Source organism: Oreochromis niloticus, linkage group LG12 (assembly GCF_001858045.2).
Source record: "Oreochromis niloticus isolate F11D_XX linkage group LG12, O_niloticus_UMD_NMBU, whole genome shotgun sequence".
Classification (NCBI taxonomy): domain Eukaryota; kingdom Metazoa; phylum Chordata; class Actinopteri; order Cichliformes; family Cichlidae; genus Oreochromis; species Oreochromis niloticus.
This window is the reverse complement of record NC_031977.2, coordinates 11,097,195-11,114,607: the sequence shown is the minus strand read 5'-3', so window position 1 is coordinate 11,114,607 and position 17,413 is coordinate 11,097,195. Positions and strand designations below refer to the sequence as shown.

Sequence of the window (17,413 nt, the reverse complement as noted above, 5' to 3'; positions counted from 1 at the left end):
GTGTTTGTGTGAAAGAGTGTGTGTGTAACTCGACCCCACTGTGACTTCCAGGTTTCTTTAACCCTATTCAACATTTCCCGTCAGTTTATTTTTCTCTTCAATCGCGGTGGGCCCCTGGAGACGCACTTTTTAACAGCTTTCCCCGTGTTACCAGCGGGGCCTGGCGTCTTTATTTTGGACGTGTCGAGAACATTGTCTCAGTAACAGCCTCGTTTTTATAAATAGCCATAGTTTATATTCAGCTGACACCAACCTAATTTTATACATAGCCCACCCTGACAAATATCTCCTTGACATATGAATGAAGAGCAATGTCACTGTGCTTCTTTTCTTTTTTGCTGATGTGGCTGAAATGTTATTGATCATTAAAAGTGTTATCCTCGTAGACTTCGTGCCCAGCTATGATATATCTTGTTTAATGTGATCAGACCTCACAGAGGAAGCCACCACCCACCTCCTGATCTTACAAATGCAAATATGTCAGCTCCTTCTTCCAAAGTAAGCTGCCTAAAACCAGAACATCTCTTTTAAGACAAGAAAGTGATTGTTCACATGAAAACACACTCGTGTTTTACTGCACTTAAGTTACACATGCTACATTTGAAACTTAGGCTGAATTTAAAAAAAACGAATCAAACATATACCCAACAGAAAGAAACAGTTTCAGGTCAAGGCCCCAGACCCTTCCTCCTCTTGAATACACCTGCATCTGTCCTTCATGAAAAGGGGGGGGGAATAAAAGACTAGAAAAGAAAGAAAGAAAGCGGGTCTGAGCAGGCCCGGAGAGCCCAGCAACTTTAAAAGACACGAGCCCCACCCATTAAACCCATCAATGCCAAGACATCAGAGTTTTATGCACTTCATTGTTCATCACATAACTACACAGTGCAGGCTTATACCACAGAGCAAGCTGGCATGTTAGATTCTGTGTTATAGAGCATTACAGGCACTAAAGCTTGACATGACACCTTCCCTTAACAGTGGTACAGCAGTGCAGAACTGGACTGATAATAAATTACATTTTAATCACAAAGCATCAGGGTCTGTGCAAACTTGGGTTACTTCTTGAGAGTTGATTAAGATTTGTAAAGTTTAAAATATTACAAATAAACACATGAGCAACAGTCATTCTACAAAGCAGCCCCTTAAAGTTATTAAAAGCTGTTAAATATATATATACATATATTAAAAAATGAAAGTTTTCTATCCATTACAAACTAAGGATACAGTAATAGAAAAGATAGCCACTTAAATGCATTTTATTCTGTGCTCTTATACTGTTAATCAACAGAAAAATGACATTTAGAATTAAGTAAATTATCATTTGCATAAGGCATAAAAATCAGTGAAGCTGAAAAACATCTTAATGCTCAAAATAAAACAATCCAATGGAGAAAAAAAAAGGCATCAATACATGCGCAGGTCTCACACAGAACAAATACCAAGCAGACAACTGCGACCACAGAGCTCACAAAAGCTTCACAGTCAGAAATGATGTCTGTTTGTGCCTCTCAGTGACCACGGCTTTGTGTTGCTGAGGGTGCTCTTCAAAGAAATACTGAGCTTCAATTCGGCTGCCGTAAGAACCGGGCTGGGCTGCTTGGCCGGGCCATTCGAGAGGCGGGGGTATCTCTGCAGCAGCGCGAACAACAGCAGGGAAACTGAACCACGATGGGATGCACGAGCTGCAAACACAGCAAAATAATCCATAGAAAACTCTGTGCTACTTCAAAATTCCTCCTCACATGAAAAAACAAAACAAAAACCCTGCTCTCTCGAGAAAAGGAAACCTCGGGGCGTGACAAAAATGAGAATCGGGCAACAATAATGAAAAATACAGTGCAATACATTTCAACAACCTTTGATTTAAAAATAAAACTTCATTCCATATTTATGAGGAAATTCCCATAAATGCAGCAAAAAAAAAAAGCAGAAAATAAATTACCATTATATTTACATTATATAATACACACTATACTGCTTTGTATCTTTAAGTTAGTGTTCACATTATCACAAAAGTAACACTTTCTTCCCCCCCGACAGATTCTCCTGTGGTTTAGAGTCTCTCTGTGTGGTGATGAAGCAGCAGCAGCACAGTTCCTCTGAGTGAGCCGTTCACTTTGCATCTGCCGCTTTACAGCGTGTGAACAAGATGCACATGAACATTTCCACAGGAATTTAGTTCCTTGGACTACATAATACTCCAAAGTCCACAATTACTCAAGGGTGTGACGCAGTACCGCGTAGCTGCAGAAGCACGCACAAATGACGGAGGGTTTTGCCGACAGGTTTGGATTCGCTATAACATCAGACGATATATTTGTTCACAGTCCGCTATTGGAAACGCAGACGGGCAGATACTTGGGAGTAGAAAAGTTTGCAATCCGCTTCTGGGTGATCGACTTAAAATGTGGCTTCCTCCCATTACTGGTGTGATGGTGCTGCACTGGTGTGTAACGGGCAGTGGGGGGAAGCTGAGTGGGATCCATCTGAGGTGTAAGAGGGATGTGAATGGAGCAGTTGTGCTATGATACCAGGTTGTGTTCAGAGCATGCTGGGTAATCACTAACAGAGCTGCTGTGTTACTAAAAAAAAAAAAAAAAAAGTCTTCACAAGCTCACTTCACAGTTGACAAAACGCTGAGCAGGATGTCAGCAACAATTGGCAGCGGCCAGTGCATTACATTAGCCAGTGAGAGGAGGCCCCGTCTCGCTCTTCGTTCAGCGCTGCAAGAATATTTGATTGCCAGTAAACAAATGAGCCAGATGAATAATTCATAGGAACAAATTCAAGAGCAGAAAGTGGCTTCTTCACTTTGGTTTCAACCCGCAGACTGAAGTTCCTTTCTGTATTCTTTGCTCTGAAGAAATAGGAATTACACAGCATTACTGTGAGGCTAAAGCATGACCGGGGATTGAAAAATCACCCATGCGGGTAGGTATGCAGGTAGCAGCTGATTAATACCCCACTCACCTTACATTCCTACACAAGTCCATCATAGAGTGACAATGCCTGAACAATAGAGGGATCTGCCTTTGATCCTTCCTGAAACTCCTGCAGAGTCAGCTTCCCGTCTGCATTCTGCAACACGACACAAAAACAAAAAAATACATCAAGCTGAAGCCCTGTGATGCTTTTACACACACCTTCCAGCAGGGGGCAAAAAAGCATCTCAGGCCATGTCATGTTGCCCCTATTCTATGCTGTTGGGACTGATGTTTGGTTCACTGCACTTGGACAGTCGCCACTCTCAGCTAATACAAATCACTAAGTGCTGCTGTGCTGCACAGTTACTCCTATGGGCTGATCTTGGCAGTAGTGAGCTGACAAGCACGCCCATGCAGGCTGCATCTCATCTTTCACTAAAGCTGAGTAGATTCTTGGAGCTGACAGAGCGGGCACTAGCACTGAGGGCTAGAGGTGGAGGAGAATATATATATATACATATATATGTTTATAGACTGCAGGCGGTGTTAGTGACACTGTGATGAATACACCTAACAGCTCTAAACTTAACAGCGTGCATATCAAAGCCCCGAGGGTGGCAACAAAGGTAGACGAAGGCCCTATTAAAGTTAAACTCATGACTATATCAATGTCAGTCTCAATGAATATCAGATATTGCTCTATCACTATTTACATCGCTAGTACTCAAACACTGACCTTATCCATCATTGCAAAAATACGGTCCACACGTTTCTCTGGTGTGTTTTCTTCCTCTGGCAACTCCACAGTGTTCCCCTACAACATCAGCAACATCACAATGCTTCATATGGTGTTTGCATTTGAACAAGTCAGGATTAGATCTCTAATGTTCGGGAAAACTTACCACCATCTGATATATGGCATCTACAATGTTCAACATCTCGTCTCGGGTTATGTAGCCATCATTGTCGAGATCATATAATTTAAAAGCCCCTGTACAAAGACAAGAAGTTAAAATATGTGGGCTTCATGTGGGTGAAGAGGAGGATAAATATTGTCACACTTTGTCACAGGTTTAAAAAGTAAGTCCAGGTTTTATTTGCCGTTTTTCTCTCTAGAAGTCTGTGCTCCTGTCATTTAAATGTTAACAAGTAGAGAGGAGATTCCATCTTCTTACATCGCAGCTTTTCATCTAGAGTCCCCCGGGAAGTCACTGACAAGGCCTGGATGAACTCGGAGAACTCGATGCGTCCATCCTGCAGAGCGACCGAGAGAGGGGAGAGAAAGAGAGTGATGGGAAATGGCCCAGAGACAAGACGAGGCTCTCACTTCACACTTGCAGTGGCTGTACTTTCACAAACTCTGTCCTGTTCTTTTCATGATGTCCTTGCTGGATTCTTCTGAAAATGGGGCCAGACGTTTGCTCCAAGTCAGATGCTATTTTTTGCCTCGCACCTGGCTCTCTCCTGAGGTAGAAATATGTCACCTCTGGTCATTAGTAAGAAGAATGCTACTGGCTCAAAGTCTAAAAATTACAGCACGCAAACATACAACCACAACATACGGGGAGCAAAGACGCCTCGCATTTTCCAGTCATTTCACATCATGAATGGACTTGAGTGATCATTCTGTCCAACGGGGTAGGAACTGTTCCACTCTGAAATTTAGTTTTCTCTAAGTGTTGTTAAAATGTGATTCGCTGAGCTCAAAAAATAAAAAGAAAGACCAATTACACTTTTAAATCTGTGGCCACTCTTTGTGCACCAAAGAGAGATCTGCTGACTTGATTCTAAATCATAAAAACACAACTCAAAGTTTCTCAGATGCCATTAACTCAAACCAATCCATCAAGTTACGACTTCCTGTCTCAAGCAGCTGAAAGAGTCTGTCGTCTTCCTACGTTCTGCTAAGTCAGCTGCCCACTGCGAGTTTAGCCACAGTATTCTTTAAGCGGGGAAAAAAAGCCTGGTGTTTTCGTGCCCCTCAGGGTCAGCTAATACCATCTTTACCAGACAGCTGACTAGACAGAAAATGCTAAAGTCATGTATTGCAGATCACACAGGTCCCAAAAACTGCTAGGATCAATGCATTCTCTAACTACGGGGTGCGTAATGCTAATGAAGGTCACAGATAAACATCAGATGAAGGCGATTGTGTGATCTTCCTGACACAAAGCCTCTTAACTCAAGTCAATACACCTCCGGGGGGCTCAGCAGCTTCCTGCGAGCTGCTCTTCTACAGTCTGTGTCCCCAAACACAATCACAATGATCATGTACAGCTACAGTGAGATGGATTACTTCAGACAAATGTATCTATCTTGTTGGCTTTGCCAATATATCCTCCAACCCTCACCCCATAAAGAGAACAGCACATTCTCTGGGTTACAATTATAGGTTATTATAGACACAAGGACTCCTCTGCAGCTCGTTGCATAGTGCTCCTTTTCAGCAAAAAGAAGGGGTACCTAGTGTTTTGTTAATAATATCTTTAACTAAGTGTAAAATATATCAAATTTCTTTTTTTACTAATGTTGCCAGAAATACACAATGGGAGCATATCTGCAGAATATCTGCACTGGCACTGCTAGACTCTTCAGTTGTATGTAATGTACACGTCCCTATGAGGGAATAATTTAATTACATTTTTGCCTTATGGCAATGCCCAAAACAAACAGCTCTCATTCAAAAACTGTGTGTATACAGATGTGAGAGACTACAGCTCTAAGGGGGGGGGAAATACAACAATGATGGCACTGGAATAATAATTAAAACAAAAAAGATTACAACGCTTCTCTTTTATTCTGCTCAGTAGTCCCCAGATGTTCACAAAGAAAGAGATGCTGTTCTCACAAACTGACATGATCTGAACAAAAACCTCCAGATTAGCTCTCTCCTCAGACTCCTTTAATCTAACGGCAATGCCAGCCCCAAATGATCATATTACTCTGAAACTAGCAAGGGTATTTTAATATTTCCCTACGCTCCCTAAAAGGCTAATAAAACACATGAATTTATTTACAAACCTTATTTTCATCAAACACATTGAAGACAAAGGAGGCAAACTTTGTGGGATCTCCAAAAGGGAAAAACTGCTTGTATATCTTCTGAAAACCCACAGCATCCAACTGCCCACTCGGGCAATCTTTGATGAAACCTTTGTACCTAAAAAGAAAAACAGAGCGCACTGTGAGATGATTTTAAAAAGTAATACAGTCTTATGCAATGCAACCATATGAAACGGGAATTCATAATCAAGACTAGAACGGACAGCAGCAGTAGACTGAAGTCACCTCCTCACTCTTACCATAGGCATTACTGATTCAGTCTGAAAGAGTGCGCTAGATCAAAAAGGTAAAGTGCAAAGCTATTTGTCTCATTCACAGATAAGACGATCGCCTTAATCCAATAGCAAGCCCAGGGTGGTTAACTCTAATCAAATTACTCTCTGCTCCTCTTTTGATAATATGCGTGGCTGATAGATAAGTCTGAGAGCTTCCTCTTGCCCTCTGGAAATACCATATCTGGAGAGCGACTTAACATCTCTATTAGCCTAAATATAGAAGCATTTCATAAGCAATTTCAAGCGCAATCACTCAAAGGTAGGCAGTTTTCTTGTATGTCTTCATAAGGGAAGTCTGCATCCACAGAGTCTAACTACACAGGAACAGGTTAGGGAGCAAGTAAGCGAGATTTAGTCTTTACAAAAATAAATCTTAGATGAATAGTAGGAGGAGGAGGACATGACAGGGAAATAATAACACTCTAGTTATAAAAAGCATTGCAAAAAGCTTTTCCTCTTAATCAACGGCAAAAATGACGCAAGTTCACACAAGGGAGCACTGCGTGTTCGTCTCTGCTTCAGCTCTGGCTGTTCGTAATAAGACTGGGCTATAATTAAGGCCAGAGAAAGCGCGTTCTGATGAAGAATGAAGGCCAGGGCCGATCTTTTCCACTCACACTCTGACTCCTCACTCCTCTTAAACTCTTTTACTTTTAATCTGCCCGGGAGATAATGAAGCCAGCTCCTTACAGTCAAAGAAATAGGCAAGGAGCTTTGAGGAGCAGCTGGGAAAAAGTTCAGCGAGAAGAGAGCGGAACCACGAAATTCTCATATATGAATTATCTGGAGATATATGCAGGGAAAAAAAAAAGAAAGCCTAGCTTAACTATGCAGGCTATAACCTAATTGGTATTCAAAGAACCGAACGCGCAATGCATATCGTAATCCACAGCCGACCTATTTCACCTGAATTCTTTTGTCATTTTTAATGCTTGACGGGGGAATATCAAAGAAAAGACTGAAGACAATGTAATGTGCACTATCATACTGTACATACAGTGCACATGTTCAAGCACAGAGCATTACAAGTACAAAAACTATATACGGTAGTACATTTGCATTCAAATTCTCCGTTTACTGCTTTCAGGCACTGAAGACTGTATCATAGGTACACCCACAGTGAGAGAAAATATGAATTCATTAAATCACATCTAAAATAAATATTTTTATTCTGTCAATATCATATCTAGTTTGCTCTTTTTTTTTTAATAATGCCAGATCAGGAGGGTCAAATATCAGCAAATTTTAGCTCATCGCAAACAAGCAAAAATAAATTAGCACTCTCATATTGATGCATGCGCTTAAAGATGCGCTGGCATCTGTTTTCTAATAAGTAACAAGACACTGCATGGCAAAAATCACAGTTTGGAAATGTGTGGAGAATCGTGGCAGAAAGGCTGTTTTATATCCTTCTCTGTCCAGAGGATAAATGAATTCACTGAGATGAATTCGAAGATAAGCAAAAATTATGTCGTCCAGACACTTTGTTGCTCTGCGTTTTGAGCCATTATGCACGGCAAAAAGAAGGCTTTTAGAAGGGCAACCCATCAATTTTACACACAAAGGTTCAGTTCCTCCATCAGGAGCATTTCTCGGTCTATGAAAGAACATTTTCTGTGGTTTAAAAGGAACTTTATAGAAAAAAGAACTGAGTGACTGATGATGTAGTTTGGGTTTTCTCGACTTTAGCTCGAGCCTTAAAATTTAACAAAAAGCCTGTGTTGCAAGCAGGAGGTATGGCATTTAAGAGGAGAAAGCATTTAAGACGCAAGTGCAGTCTAATGGAAGGTGATTTTCTGTTGGGAAATGGATAAAAGGATAGGTCGGACTCGGCTGCTTTAATTTTGAACACTTTTTAAATTTTTTCCTCTTTCAGATGACTCAATATTTTTTTAATGCAATGCTAAAATCACTTGAGTACCTCAGTGTTGCGTAAATAAGGATTTTTTCCCCCCTTTTTGCAAATCATAAGGAATTACCATCTTAGAAAAGCATCTTCCAGTAATTTAGCACATCTACAACATTTTCAAGGTTTCAAAATGTGAGAACACCTGACTACAGTGTCTATAGTAGTATTTCCTCAGACCTGTAAATATACCTGCATGCAAAACTAATCCACTGACCTTTAAGCAGTTAATGGCAACAGGCCAACAATTAAAAAATAATTTCTTACACATGATAAAATAAAAGAGCTCTAATGATGCAGTACTGCATTTCATCTTATGATTATTATTACAGCTCCACAGTGTTTCAGTTTTAATGGCTGAATATTTAAATAATTAACTATTTAATTCAAGTGCAATCAGTTGTGCATCAACCAGACAGCCACTTAACTGTAACATTAACATAACAACGGCAAGAATAAGTCAGACTACTAAGCCTGCACCTTTTTTTGTTAAACATTTTGCTAGCATCAAATTAAAAGAAAAATCATCATAAAACAACTTGAAACGCTGCCTTTGCACAATTTCCATAAAAAGCAGGCTTTAAACAGTGAAGTGCACCTTTACTGACGTTTTGCACAGCATCCCAAACTTTGGGAAACATCAACTATACAACAGCTCATTTACAAATGCACCGTACACTCATAAACTGTAGATACAGTGGATACAGTAAGCACCGCACCAATGTGTAAACATGTTTGCAGTGTCAGCTGCTCATAATATGAATCACTTTCATTTGCCAAGAACACGTCATGTACAAGAGATCCTACTTGGTGACATTAGTGCTAAGACACACACACGTTCAGCCTGTACTTGAAGCGGTGTAATAGTGCAACTACGCGCTGTACTTGTGGGGACGTGACATTGTGGATCAGACCACTCTCGGGTGCTGGGATGAAGATAAGATATTTATTTTCTGGCACTGGTTGCGTTCTTTGGCATCTACCACGGTGGCTTGGTACTGTGCAGGATGTTTCTTTTGCTCCTGCCTAGCTGGCAGGGAACATCACTGAGCTATGGCATTTAGTTATTGATTTCAGGTAGGCCGCGGGCATACTAATGATGTTCCCTTAGAGGAGAATTAGAAAGGAGAATAAATTTAATGCACAACACAGGCATTTATCTAACCTTGCTAATTCTTCTGTGTCTGTGCTTGTGCTCTAATTACACGCCATCTGGCATTCCCCCTGGTAAAATTCCCTCTCATCCCTCACACTCAGCCGTGTTGATTGCTACTGATCTTCAAGTGAGGGCTCGTGCAAACTTTCCTGTGAAAGACAGCGAGAGCGATGGCGAGCTAGCTGGCTGCACAGCCGGCGGGGTGGAGGTTTGGGGAGGGGAGGGTTTCCGCCCCAGTGCACTCAGGCAGCCCTAGAGACAGGCCAGCTCGAAGGCTCTGGACCTGCCAATGTCCAGTGATATCTAATGCCGCTGTACTACTGCTGTGTGCTGTGGCTCCCTTTCCCCCTGCGAAAAAACTCCCCAACAGGAAACATGAAGAGCAACTAGCTCTAAAGGCAAAGCTCTTTTCATGCATGTGGAATTAGGTCATGAAATGCAAACGCAAAAAGGAGGAGAACTAAAATGTGAACATGGAAGAGTCGTCACTTCATTACGAAGCTCTTTCTTCTGATTTACGGTCTACTTTGATTCGGATTTTCAAAGAAATAATAGCCCAATAGCACCATGCGGCAAACAAAAGAGATGACTGTGCTCACGCTTGAATCATCTCCGCTAATGAAGAAAGCATTGTTTCTTATCCATCTGCCAGCGGCTGTCAAATTGTCCCTTCACAAAAACATCCATAAATTCACACCTTAACAATAAAAGCAGATTGCTCTGGGCCCACTTTTATTCGATATCCTGGCTTAAAGTGTCTTTGTTTTATGAATTTGCTTCGTTTTGACACATTGAGGTGCATGTTTTAACGCTGTTAACACAGACTGGGATCAGACAAAGGCTAGACCTCTATGAGCCCATCTTGGCTCAGGTCACAGTGACTAATAGGGACAGAATCTGACAGGAAGGATTACTAATGAGCAACCTTGTGTAGGTTTTGTGGCCAAGTAGTCATGACCGCCTGAAAGTGAAACAACCTTGCACCCCTGCCATTCCTCTGTTATCAGACATCCCTTTTGCAAACAGAGCAAAAAGGTTGTGGAGGAATGCATCATGGAAATGTTTGTATCAGTATTATCAGCCTTCAAAGTCATTCTGTCTCAGTTAGGCTTCAAAGTCAATCTATTTTCAGAACTCATCTGTCTTCAGGGAAGTGTGAGGGAGATGGCTCCAAATCGACTTTCAAACCAAATCCAGCAATACTGTTTGCTGACTCAAGAAAACGAATCCTGAGAAGGGATACATCGAAAAGGGGGTTTTCCAGCTGGGTCAAGGTAAGACTTCCTGACCCTTTTGAGACCTGGGACATGCAACGATGCCGACCTCGTCAATCTGTCAAAGTCACTGTGTTTACCTGATCGTGATGCACACCTTTCACTTTACGTGCCAAAGAATTGTTTCACTCATGACGACGACAGCTCTCAACATCGACTCTAATTGAGTGTGACCGCATTTGTAAATATCTTTCTCGAGTGTGTATTTGTCTGTTTGTGTATGCTGCACGTCAGTACCCCTGCCCCTCGCACAAAGGCTGAGAGAGATAGAGAGTGCGGATGGTCTAAATAAGGAGCGCATCATAGGTAAATGCCTTTTGCAAATTAGAAACACGGCCAGCAAGATGCTATTATTTCTCACATTATTGCAATTAAAGGCATTCTCCAAAGACAACCATGCTATCAGTGAGCTCCGCAATTCATGAAAAGACACTTTGAGTCAAAATTTTGTGCCTGCCAATCTGTTAATACAGCTTGCAGTTTGGATTTGTGGTGTGTTAAAATGACACAGTATCTTTTATATAAAAACATGAAACCAGCACATTCAGATGCTGTCAGATTAATGCGAAGGAGTAAACCCGAAAGGAGCGCCTAACTCCTGCGAGCTTTGTCACTGAAGACGCTGCTAAATGCTAATATTTGACTAGCCCCACATCAACAAAGGGAAAAAAAAATCTCATTAAAAATGCATGCACACACTTACCACTGCTGCACCTCCTTCTCTGTAACTGTAAGAGAAATAAAGAGTGACATTAGCGAGATGCAAAACTTAGCAACACAATAGAGGAGCCTGGTAGCCAACCATATTGGTATTGGGCTTTCAAACATGTTTTATGCAACAACAACATAAAAAACATTAAGTTTCAACATGCAATTATTGGAATACAGCTTTTGTTTTGCTGGAAGTAGAATTCATTAATTCTAGTATATCCTGTATAGCGGTAGACAAGTGGGAGTAAACCCTAGAGAGCCACAAAAAGACGAGGAAAGCAGAGGGAATGAAGGTCAGCCACTGATTTAAGAAGAAGAACTGTTTATGTGGCAGGATGTGTTATCATGCCCACACAAGCACTACTATCTGCCAGTATCTAATCAACCATTCCCACATGCCTTTCCCTTGTCTCTTTACTTTCTCTCAAGTAACCAAAGTAATTTTCAGCCTCTTGGCTCCTGGGATTACTAATGAAAAAAAAAGGGCTGGAAATCAATAGCATTAGTTTAACCAGGTGGTCTTTTGAGAGGCACTCTGAACTCATGTTGCTGCTGCTGCAGCAAGCTGACAATAGATGCTGTCTACCGCCACTTCTGTTTGGCCCGGGGGAAAGTAAAAGGCTTTTAAAGACAACAAAACGACAGTAACTTAATCGCTAATTTCATCTACTGTAATGTTTATCCTTGAGCAGCTCATAGCCATGGTTACTAGCCAGGTAAAACACAGAGAGGGTAAAAAGCATTAAGTAAGCAAGGCTACATTCTCCTGTAAACAAAAAATAAAAAATAAAAAATTACATTATCCAGCAGTCTCGCAGGAGACAGAGAAATTAAAAAAAAATCTTCACAACAAATCTGGGAAAAAAGAAAGGAAACACCTGAAACACAAAACATGAAATTTACCCAATGTTTGTGATAATGCGACTACCTCAGATCAAGAGCAAAACAATACAGGGACTACTGATAAGAAGGTCTGCATATATCTCCATCTCAATTTGTTCTGCTCAGCATTTTAACCGAGAAACTCATCCTGTGACCATTTTCTGGTCAATAAATGACAGGGTCAATCTCACTACTTTTAGCCAAGCCAAGCTAGCATTAAATTGGCCTCAAAAGCCATTGCTGCAGTCAGAAATTGAGGCAATTTACCATGGCTGCGATTTAATAAAAAAACGTGTTACATAACTCAGTCAGCGGCAATGGGCAATAATGCAATCAGCCAGTTGCAGGAGGGTGCGGGGCCCACTCAGTCGTTGGCCCTGCAGGGTCTAGCTAGAACACATTCAGCTTGTGCCTCCATCGCTATGAGTGTCATCGTCTCTTTTCACTTCAAAAAAAGAAAAAGAAAAAAAATCTTCATGCTGATACATGGGCCTATGCTACATCCTGCAGACATTTTAATAGGATTGCTGGTCCTTCCATGTAATGCCACAACAGTCATTCAGGGAAGCATTTATGGGGAGAAGCGAGTTTGCAACTATTCCCTACTGTTTTCCACTAAAGAGCAGAAAAATCACTCACTAGTGAGAGCTGTTGCACAGCCTACTATTGTCTCTGAAGTTGTTTTACCGACAATAACAAAAAAAATTCCAAAAATGTGCTCATAAGAAATTTTCTAAAATACAATAAAGCCAGATGTCAGCATTTATTCCTTTAAATAAATAGGCCTCAATTCTGGCCTTGCCTTGCTGTATACCTTTTAACACAAATTATTTTCTGTGCAAAACATCCTGCATCTTTTACCAGACACACACACAAACAGAAACACAAACAGAGGGGCACAGGGAAATTTACTGAGTCCCCAATCTGTCAAGGACCAAAGGAAAGCATTGACTAAAATGGCAGACTACGCTTCTCATGGGAGCGCAAGAGAAAGAGGCAACAGGATGAAGGAAAGCAGAAACGATAGTCTCAAGTCAAGCAACAACAGTAGCAACAAGAGAACGATCACGCTGGGAGAGAAAAGCTCAGAGCCCCTCTCAGCGATGCTAACCAGATAAGATCCTAATTATACTATTCCATTCCCTGCTCAAAGAGGGCGGTTAGGGGGAAAAGCAAAAGAGACAGGGTGAAAGGTTAAGAGAGAATGAGAAAGCCAGTCAGAGAGGGGGAGAGAGCGAGAGAGAGAAAGGGACAGCAGCAAGCAGTCCAGCCCAGCATGAAGTCTAATCTTCCTCCACAGCAATTTCCTGCTACAACAGCCTTCCTTGGTTCTGCTGTGGAGAGACCCACCACACAAATAACACTGTCATTAAGCAGCCAGGGGATGTCAACTCCCACCCACACCTGCACACCACGGTGCTCAAATAATAATAATAATAATAATAATAATAGCAATGCTGTGCTCCAAAAATAACACACAAGTGGTTAATATAGTGGATACCAAGCAGACATTGCTGGTGGTAATTAGAAATGTGATCCAAAGTGATAGCTGAGCAGACATTGGTAAGCAACGGCTGGTAAGATGGTAGAAATACAGTCAATTTGCACCCTAATGCATCAACGGGAACAACGATAGAAGATATAATTACAAAGTCACACCTTCGCTACAGTTTTTGATTGGAGGGTCAGTCCCCTTTCTGTGAGCCCACCCCATCCATCGATCTTGATGCAGGAATGCAATTTATAAGTGTAGCAGCACAAGCACGGCGTGAATTGATTTACCCTTTGTATGTTTAAATTTATCAATGTCTGTCACATTAGAAGTAGAAAATACAGCATGTTTACAAGCGCAACACATAAAACCACACGCTCATCTGTAAAGAAAAGCTATCATTACAGCTGCCGCAAACTCTACTATGTCCTCAGCGTAACTTAAAGACGCCGGTTGCAACTTTTTACTCAGCCTTAGCTTAGTAATGTCTGCGATACATTCAAAAATCTGAAATTTGAAACAAATGAGGAGATCGTTCGCAACTGACATCTGCTCTGTCAGTGGTGAAAAATGTATAGCATCCCAAAGCATCCCAGCAGGCAGCGTTATTTACTGTTAAGCCTGTGTGGTGCACAGTGGGTGGAAAATGAGATTAGCAAACCGCAGCAATAAACTCTGTATTATGTATTCCTATTGCAAGCTGTATGTTCTTTAACCTCAGGCCAACAGGCTATGACAAGCTCACAGAAAAAGTTTCTGCAAAGTTTTTCTTTGTAAGAACAAGCAAAAAACAAACACACTTTCAGTTACTCACAGTAGGTTTTCCTTGTCAACTCCTCTACCACCTCTGGCTTGAGCTTGCTGTTGGATTTACCCATGATCTTCAGCTCTCTTCGACGCCTCCAAATCCACGCTGGCACGTATCACCTGTTACTACGTCCTCGCCAGTCTGCTCCTCTGCCAAAACACGCAAGAGAAGTGGGGCCAGTTTAGGTGCGAAGACACGGGTGAGATAGGAGAAAGACACTTTTATTTGAGTTTGCTTTGACAGAAAAAGAAATAAAACACTCCCATTCACGCTAATCGTTCTGTGTATATCACTCTAGCTGTGGTCATGATCTGCTCAGCCATCAGCACTCCACACAGACGAGTCAAACCCCAGGGGACCACGTGAAGAGGACCCAGCAGGTTGTTGAGTCTATACGAGCGCTGCGGAGCGCCTATGTGTCCGCCTCATTTCTTCACAGCAGCCCGTGGGCGAAGAGTGGCGTTTGGACACGTTGCTACCTTCGTCCTTGGATACAAGAGTCACTCAGTGGCTGGGTTAAGCACGCTCGCTCCCTCACAGTCATTCTCTGTTCTTCTCACTCCTCCCACCCCTCCTTTCCCACCACTATCTCTATTGCTCAGGGTAAGTTACTGTAGAAAAAGAGTCCTCCCTCTTGACAGCTGAGATAAGGAGGTGTGTAAACTAAAATACAATGAACAGAGCTCGACTTGGATGCCCCCCGCTGCACTTTGCGCTCGCTCTAAAACGTTAGCTCTAATCCTTGGAATTTACACAGACACCACAGTGTAAAGAAACAGTTTTAAAAGGCTTCAGTAATAATTTCTAGGGAAAAAAAAAAAGAAGATACCAGAAAGACGCCAAGTCTGTTCACGGTTCTACAGCTCTGATGCCAACTGAACAGCACAAAAGAGATCCGGTGCTGCTCTTAAAATAAGCATGTGAGCTGTCTACCAAGTTTAGATGTGTATTTGAAGAGTGACAGTTTTCTTTTTTTTTCTCCTCCATTCTGACTCATAATTCTCCCTCCTTTTCTGGCCTCATGACAACACGGCATGGTGATTTCTTCCTCTCTGTCACAGAGATGGGGATAATGGAATTTCTTTGTACCGTGGGCCGGGCGTTGGCATGCACTGACGGTTAACCACAGCAGCTGTCTGAGCCACAGAATTAGAAGACTACTGTACGCACTATGCACCTTCACTGCAAACATCTGTACTCTGCGTCCACGGCCAGCGATGTCTTTGCGAGGGATGCCACGCTGGTAATCACCATTTTGCGTTTGCTCAAGCCTTCTGGTCCTGGATATTACACAGACACTATGAAAATAAACAAACAGACAGCAGTTACAAAGGGAATGACAGGCATGTGCTGTGTTTCATGAGAAATGGACTGGACTGTCACCTAGAGCCACAGACACATGGGCACTTGACTGGAAAAACACTCAAAACAAGACGACCTTTCTAGTGTCTGCCTAAGCTGCTGAGTGTAGCCAGCAGGCATCAGACAATATGCAGCTAGAAGAGTGCTGTCAATTTAACTGTAGAGGCTGCTATTAAAGTATTCTGCGTTAAATCAGCACAGCCTAAACGAGCAGAAAATGAAGTCACGTTGTTAAATGACTGATTCAAACAGCTGGCTAAGACAAAACAGCACAACTAAAATACATACAATCTCAACAAACGTATAGCCTGGTTAAAACCCTCGAAAAGCGCTTTGTTTTTATTAATTTCAACGTGTTTTGATTGACAGCAGCGAGAAATACATACAGTCGCGGCAGCAGCAGGTGGGATGTTGCCTGGCAGTACCATAGCAACCCTCAGTTTATGGCTACAGTGCGGGAAGCTAGTCATTGTACTCGAAACGTTTGGTACCCATGCTGTTCCGTGTAGCTAGTTGACAAGGAAAAAAAAAAACAGAAAACACACCTTTAAATGAATAAAGAAAAAAACGTTCCCATATAAAGCGGCTTCTGGTTACCTTAGCCACAAAAGCGGAAAGTCGCGGTGAAAAGAAATAATTTGCCCCACAGCAGAAAGCCGCTGTCCGACGCCGTCTTCCTTCGCCGAGTTCCGGAGCGAGCGACTCGCTGCTGCGCGGATGGCCGTCCGTGCTGCTCTGATGCCGCCGTCAGGGAGTGACGTTGCTGCCTCTGCTGCATGGCCCCGACCAACTCAGCTCAGTGCCAGAGACACTGACGTCGCGGTACCACTGGACACACACTGACTCTTTGTGTGCTTTGAGAGCCTTTACACGTGTCACCGGGCACATAGCGAGAGGTTAACTTTTCGACTCATATTCACATTATATGTAACGTTGTTTACAGGTCAGTCTGCCTGCCCAGTTTTACACACAAAAAAAGAAAGAAAGAAAAGGTCGAAAGTGGTGGCGGGGTGTCTTGTTTTTCTTTATAACACTCAAATTAGCCACTTACCCTTTTTTAATGCCTAATCACTGCACTGGATTCAAAGTTAGTGTTTGTAACTTGTGAAATCTGAGTTTGTTGTTCAAACGGACAAAAATTAATTGTGGCAAAGGGTTGTATTAAAAAGGAATAAGTTACATTTTTAACATAAATATCAAAGTTCCTTAAGTAAAGGGGCTAAAACGATTCGGAATAATCTAACTTTTAGTCCTTCGTCGGGGTCAGTCAAGGTTGAGCAACACTACAATTCCCACAATGCCATTGGCAGTCCTGCGTTTGAGGTAAAATTCCAAATTTACATGATATCTGATTTACAGCGTTTGGCCCAAGTAACTACCGTTAATAATACCGGTTTGTATAAAGATCACTTTTTTAGTGTGAAGTAAAGAAAAGTTTATTTATTCATTCATTTATTTATTTATTTATTTATTGCTATGTTTAAAAATAGCTACAAAGTAATCCACTTCCATATCTGCACTTGTTTAAACTTTTCAGTATTCTCACACCAAACTAAA

The 17,413-nt window shown here is 41.8% G+C and overlaps 1 protein-coding gene across 4 annotated transcripts; it reads right to left on the bottom strand.

Moving 5' to 3' along the window:
• Positions 1–833: 833 nt before the first annotated feature.
• Positions 834–16,606, bottom strand: LOC100696529 (neuronal calcium sensor 1). 4 transcript variants are annotated; one of them, XM_005473093.4, is made up of 11 exons: positions 16,454–16,602; positions 16,243–16,365; positions 15,672–15,792; positions 14,501–14,643; positions 11,305–11,329; positions 5,949–6,087; positions 4,103–4,181; positions 3,830–3,918; positions 3,664–3,741; positions 2,974–3,081; positions 844–2,860 (listed from the first exon to the last, which is right to left on the bottom strand). In XM_005473093.4, exons 4-10 carry the CDS (start codon positions 14,562–14,564, stop codon positions 2,983–2,985), a joined length of 573 nt encoding a protein of 190 aa, XP_005473150.1. In that variant the 5' UTR covers positions 14,565–14,643; positions 15,672–15,792; positions 16,243–16,365; positions 16,454–16,602; the 3' UTR covers positions 844–2,860; positions 2,974–2,982. The 4 variants fall into 4 exon arrangements, with proteins under 4 accessions (XP_025752866.1, XP_005473150.1, XP_025752865.1 ...); XM_025897081.1 differs by lacking the exon at positions 16,243–16,365 and having other exon boundaries at positions 834–1,685; positions 16,454–16,606; XM_025897080.1 differs by lacking the exon at positions 16,243–16,365 and having other exon boundaries at positions 15,665–15,792; positions 16,454–16,606.
• Between the last annotated feature and the right edge of the window lie 807 nt (positions 16,607–17,413).

What these genes read in the sequence shown, in the direction of transcription:
- LOC100696529 (XM_025897081.1), bottom strand. Translation starts at nt 14,564, where the DNA reads ATGGGTAAATCCAACAGCAAGCTCAAGCCAGAGGTGGTAGAGGAGTTG. An exon ending in GTTGACAAGGAAAACCTACT is followed by an intron (nt 11,330 to 14,500) that starts GTGAGTAACTGA and finishes TTTCTCTTACAG; the next exon opens with TTACAGAGAAGGAGGTGCAG. An exon ending in GAGAAGGAGGTGCAGCAGTG is followed by an intron (nt 6,088 to 11,304) that starts GTAAGTGTGTGC and finishes TTTTCTTTTTAG; the next exon opens with GTACAAAGGTTTCATCAAAG.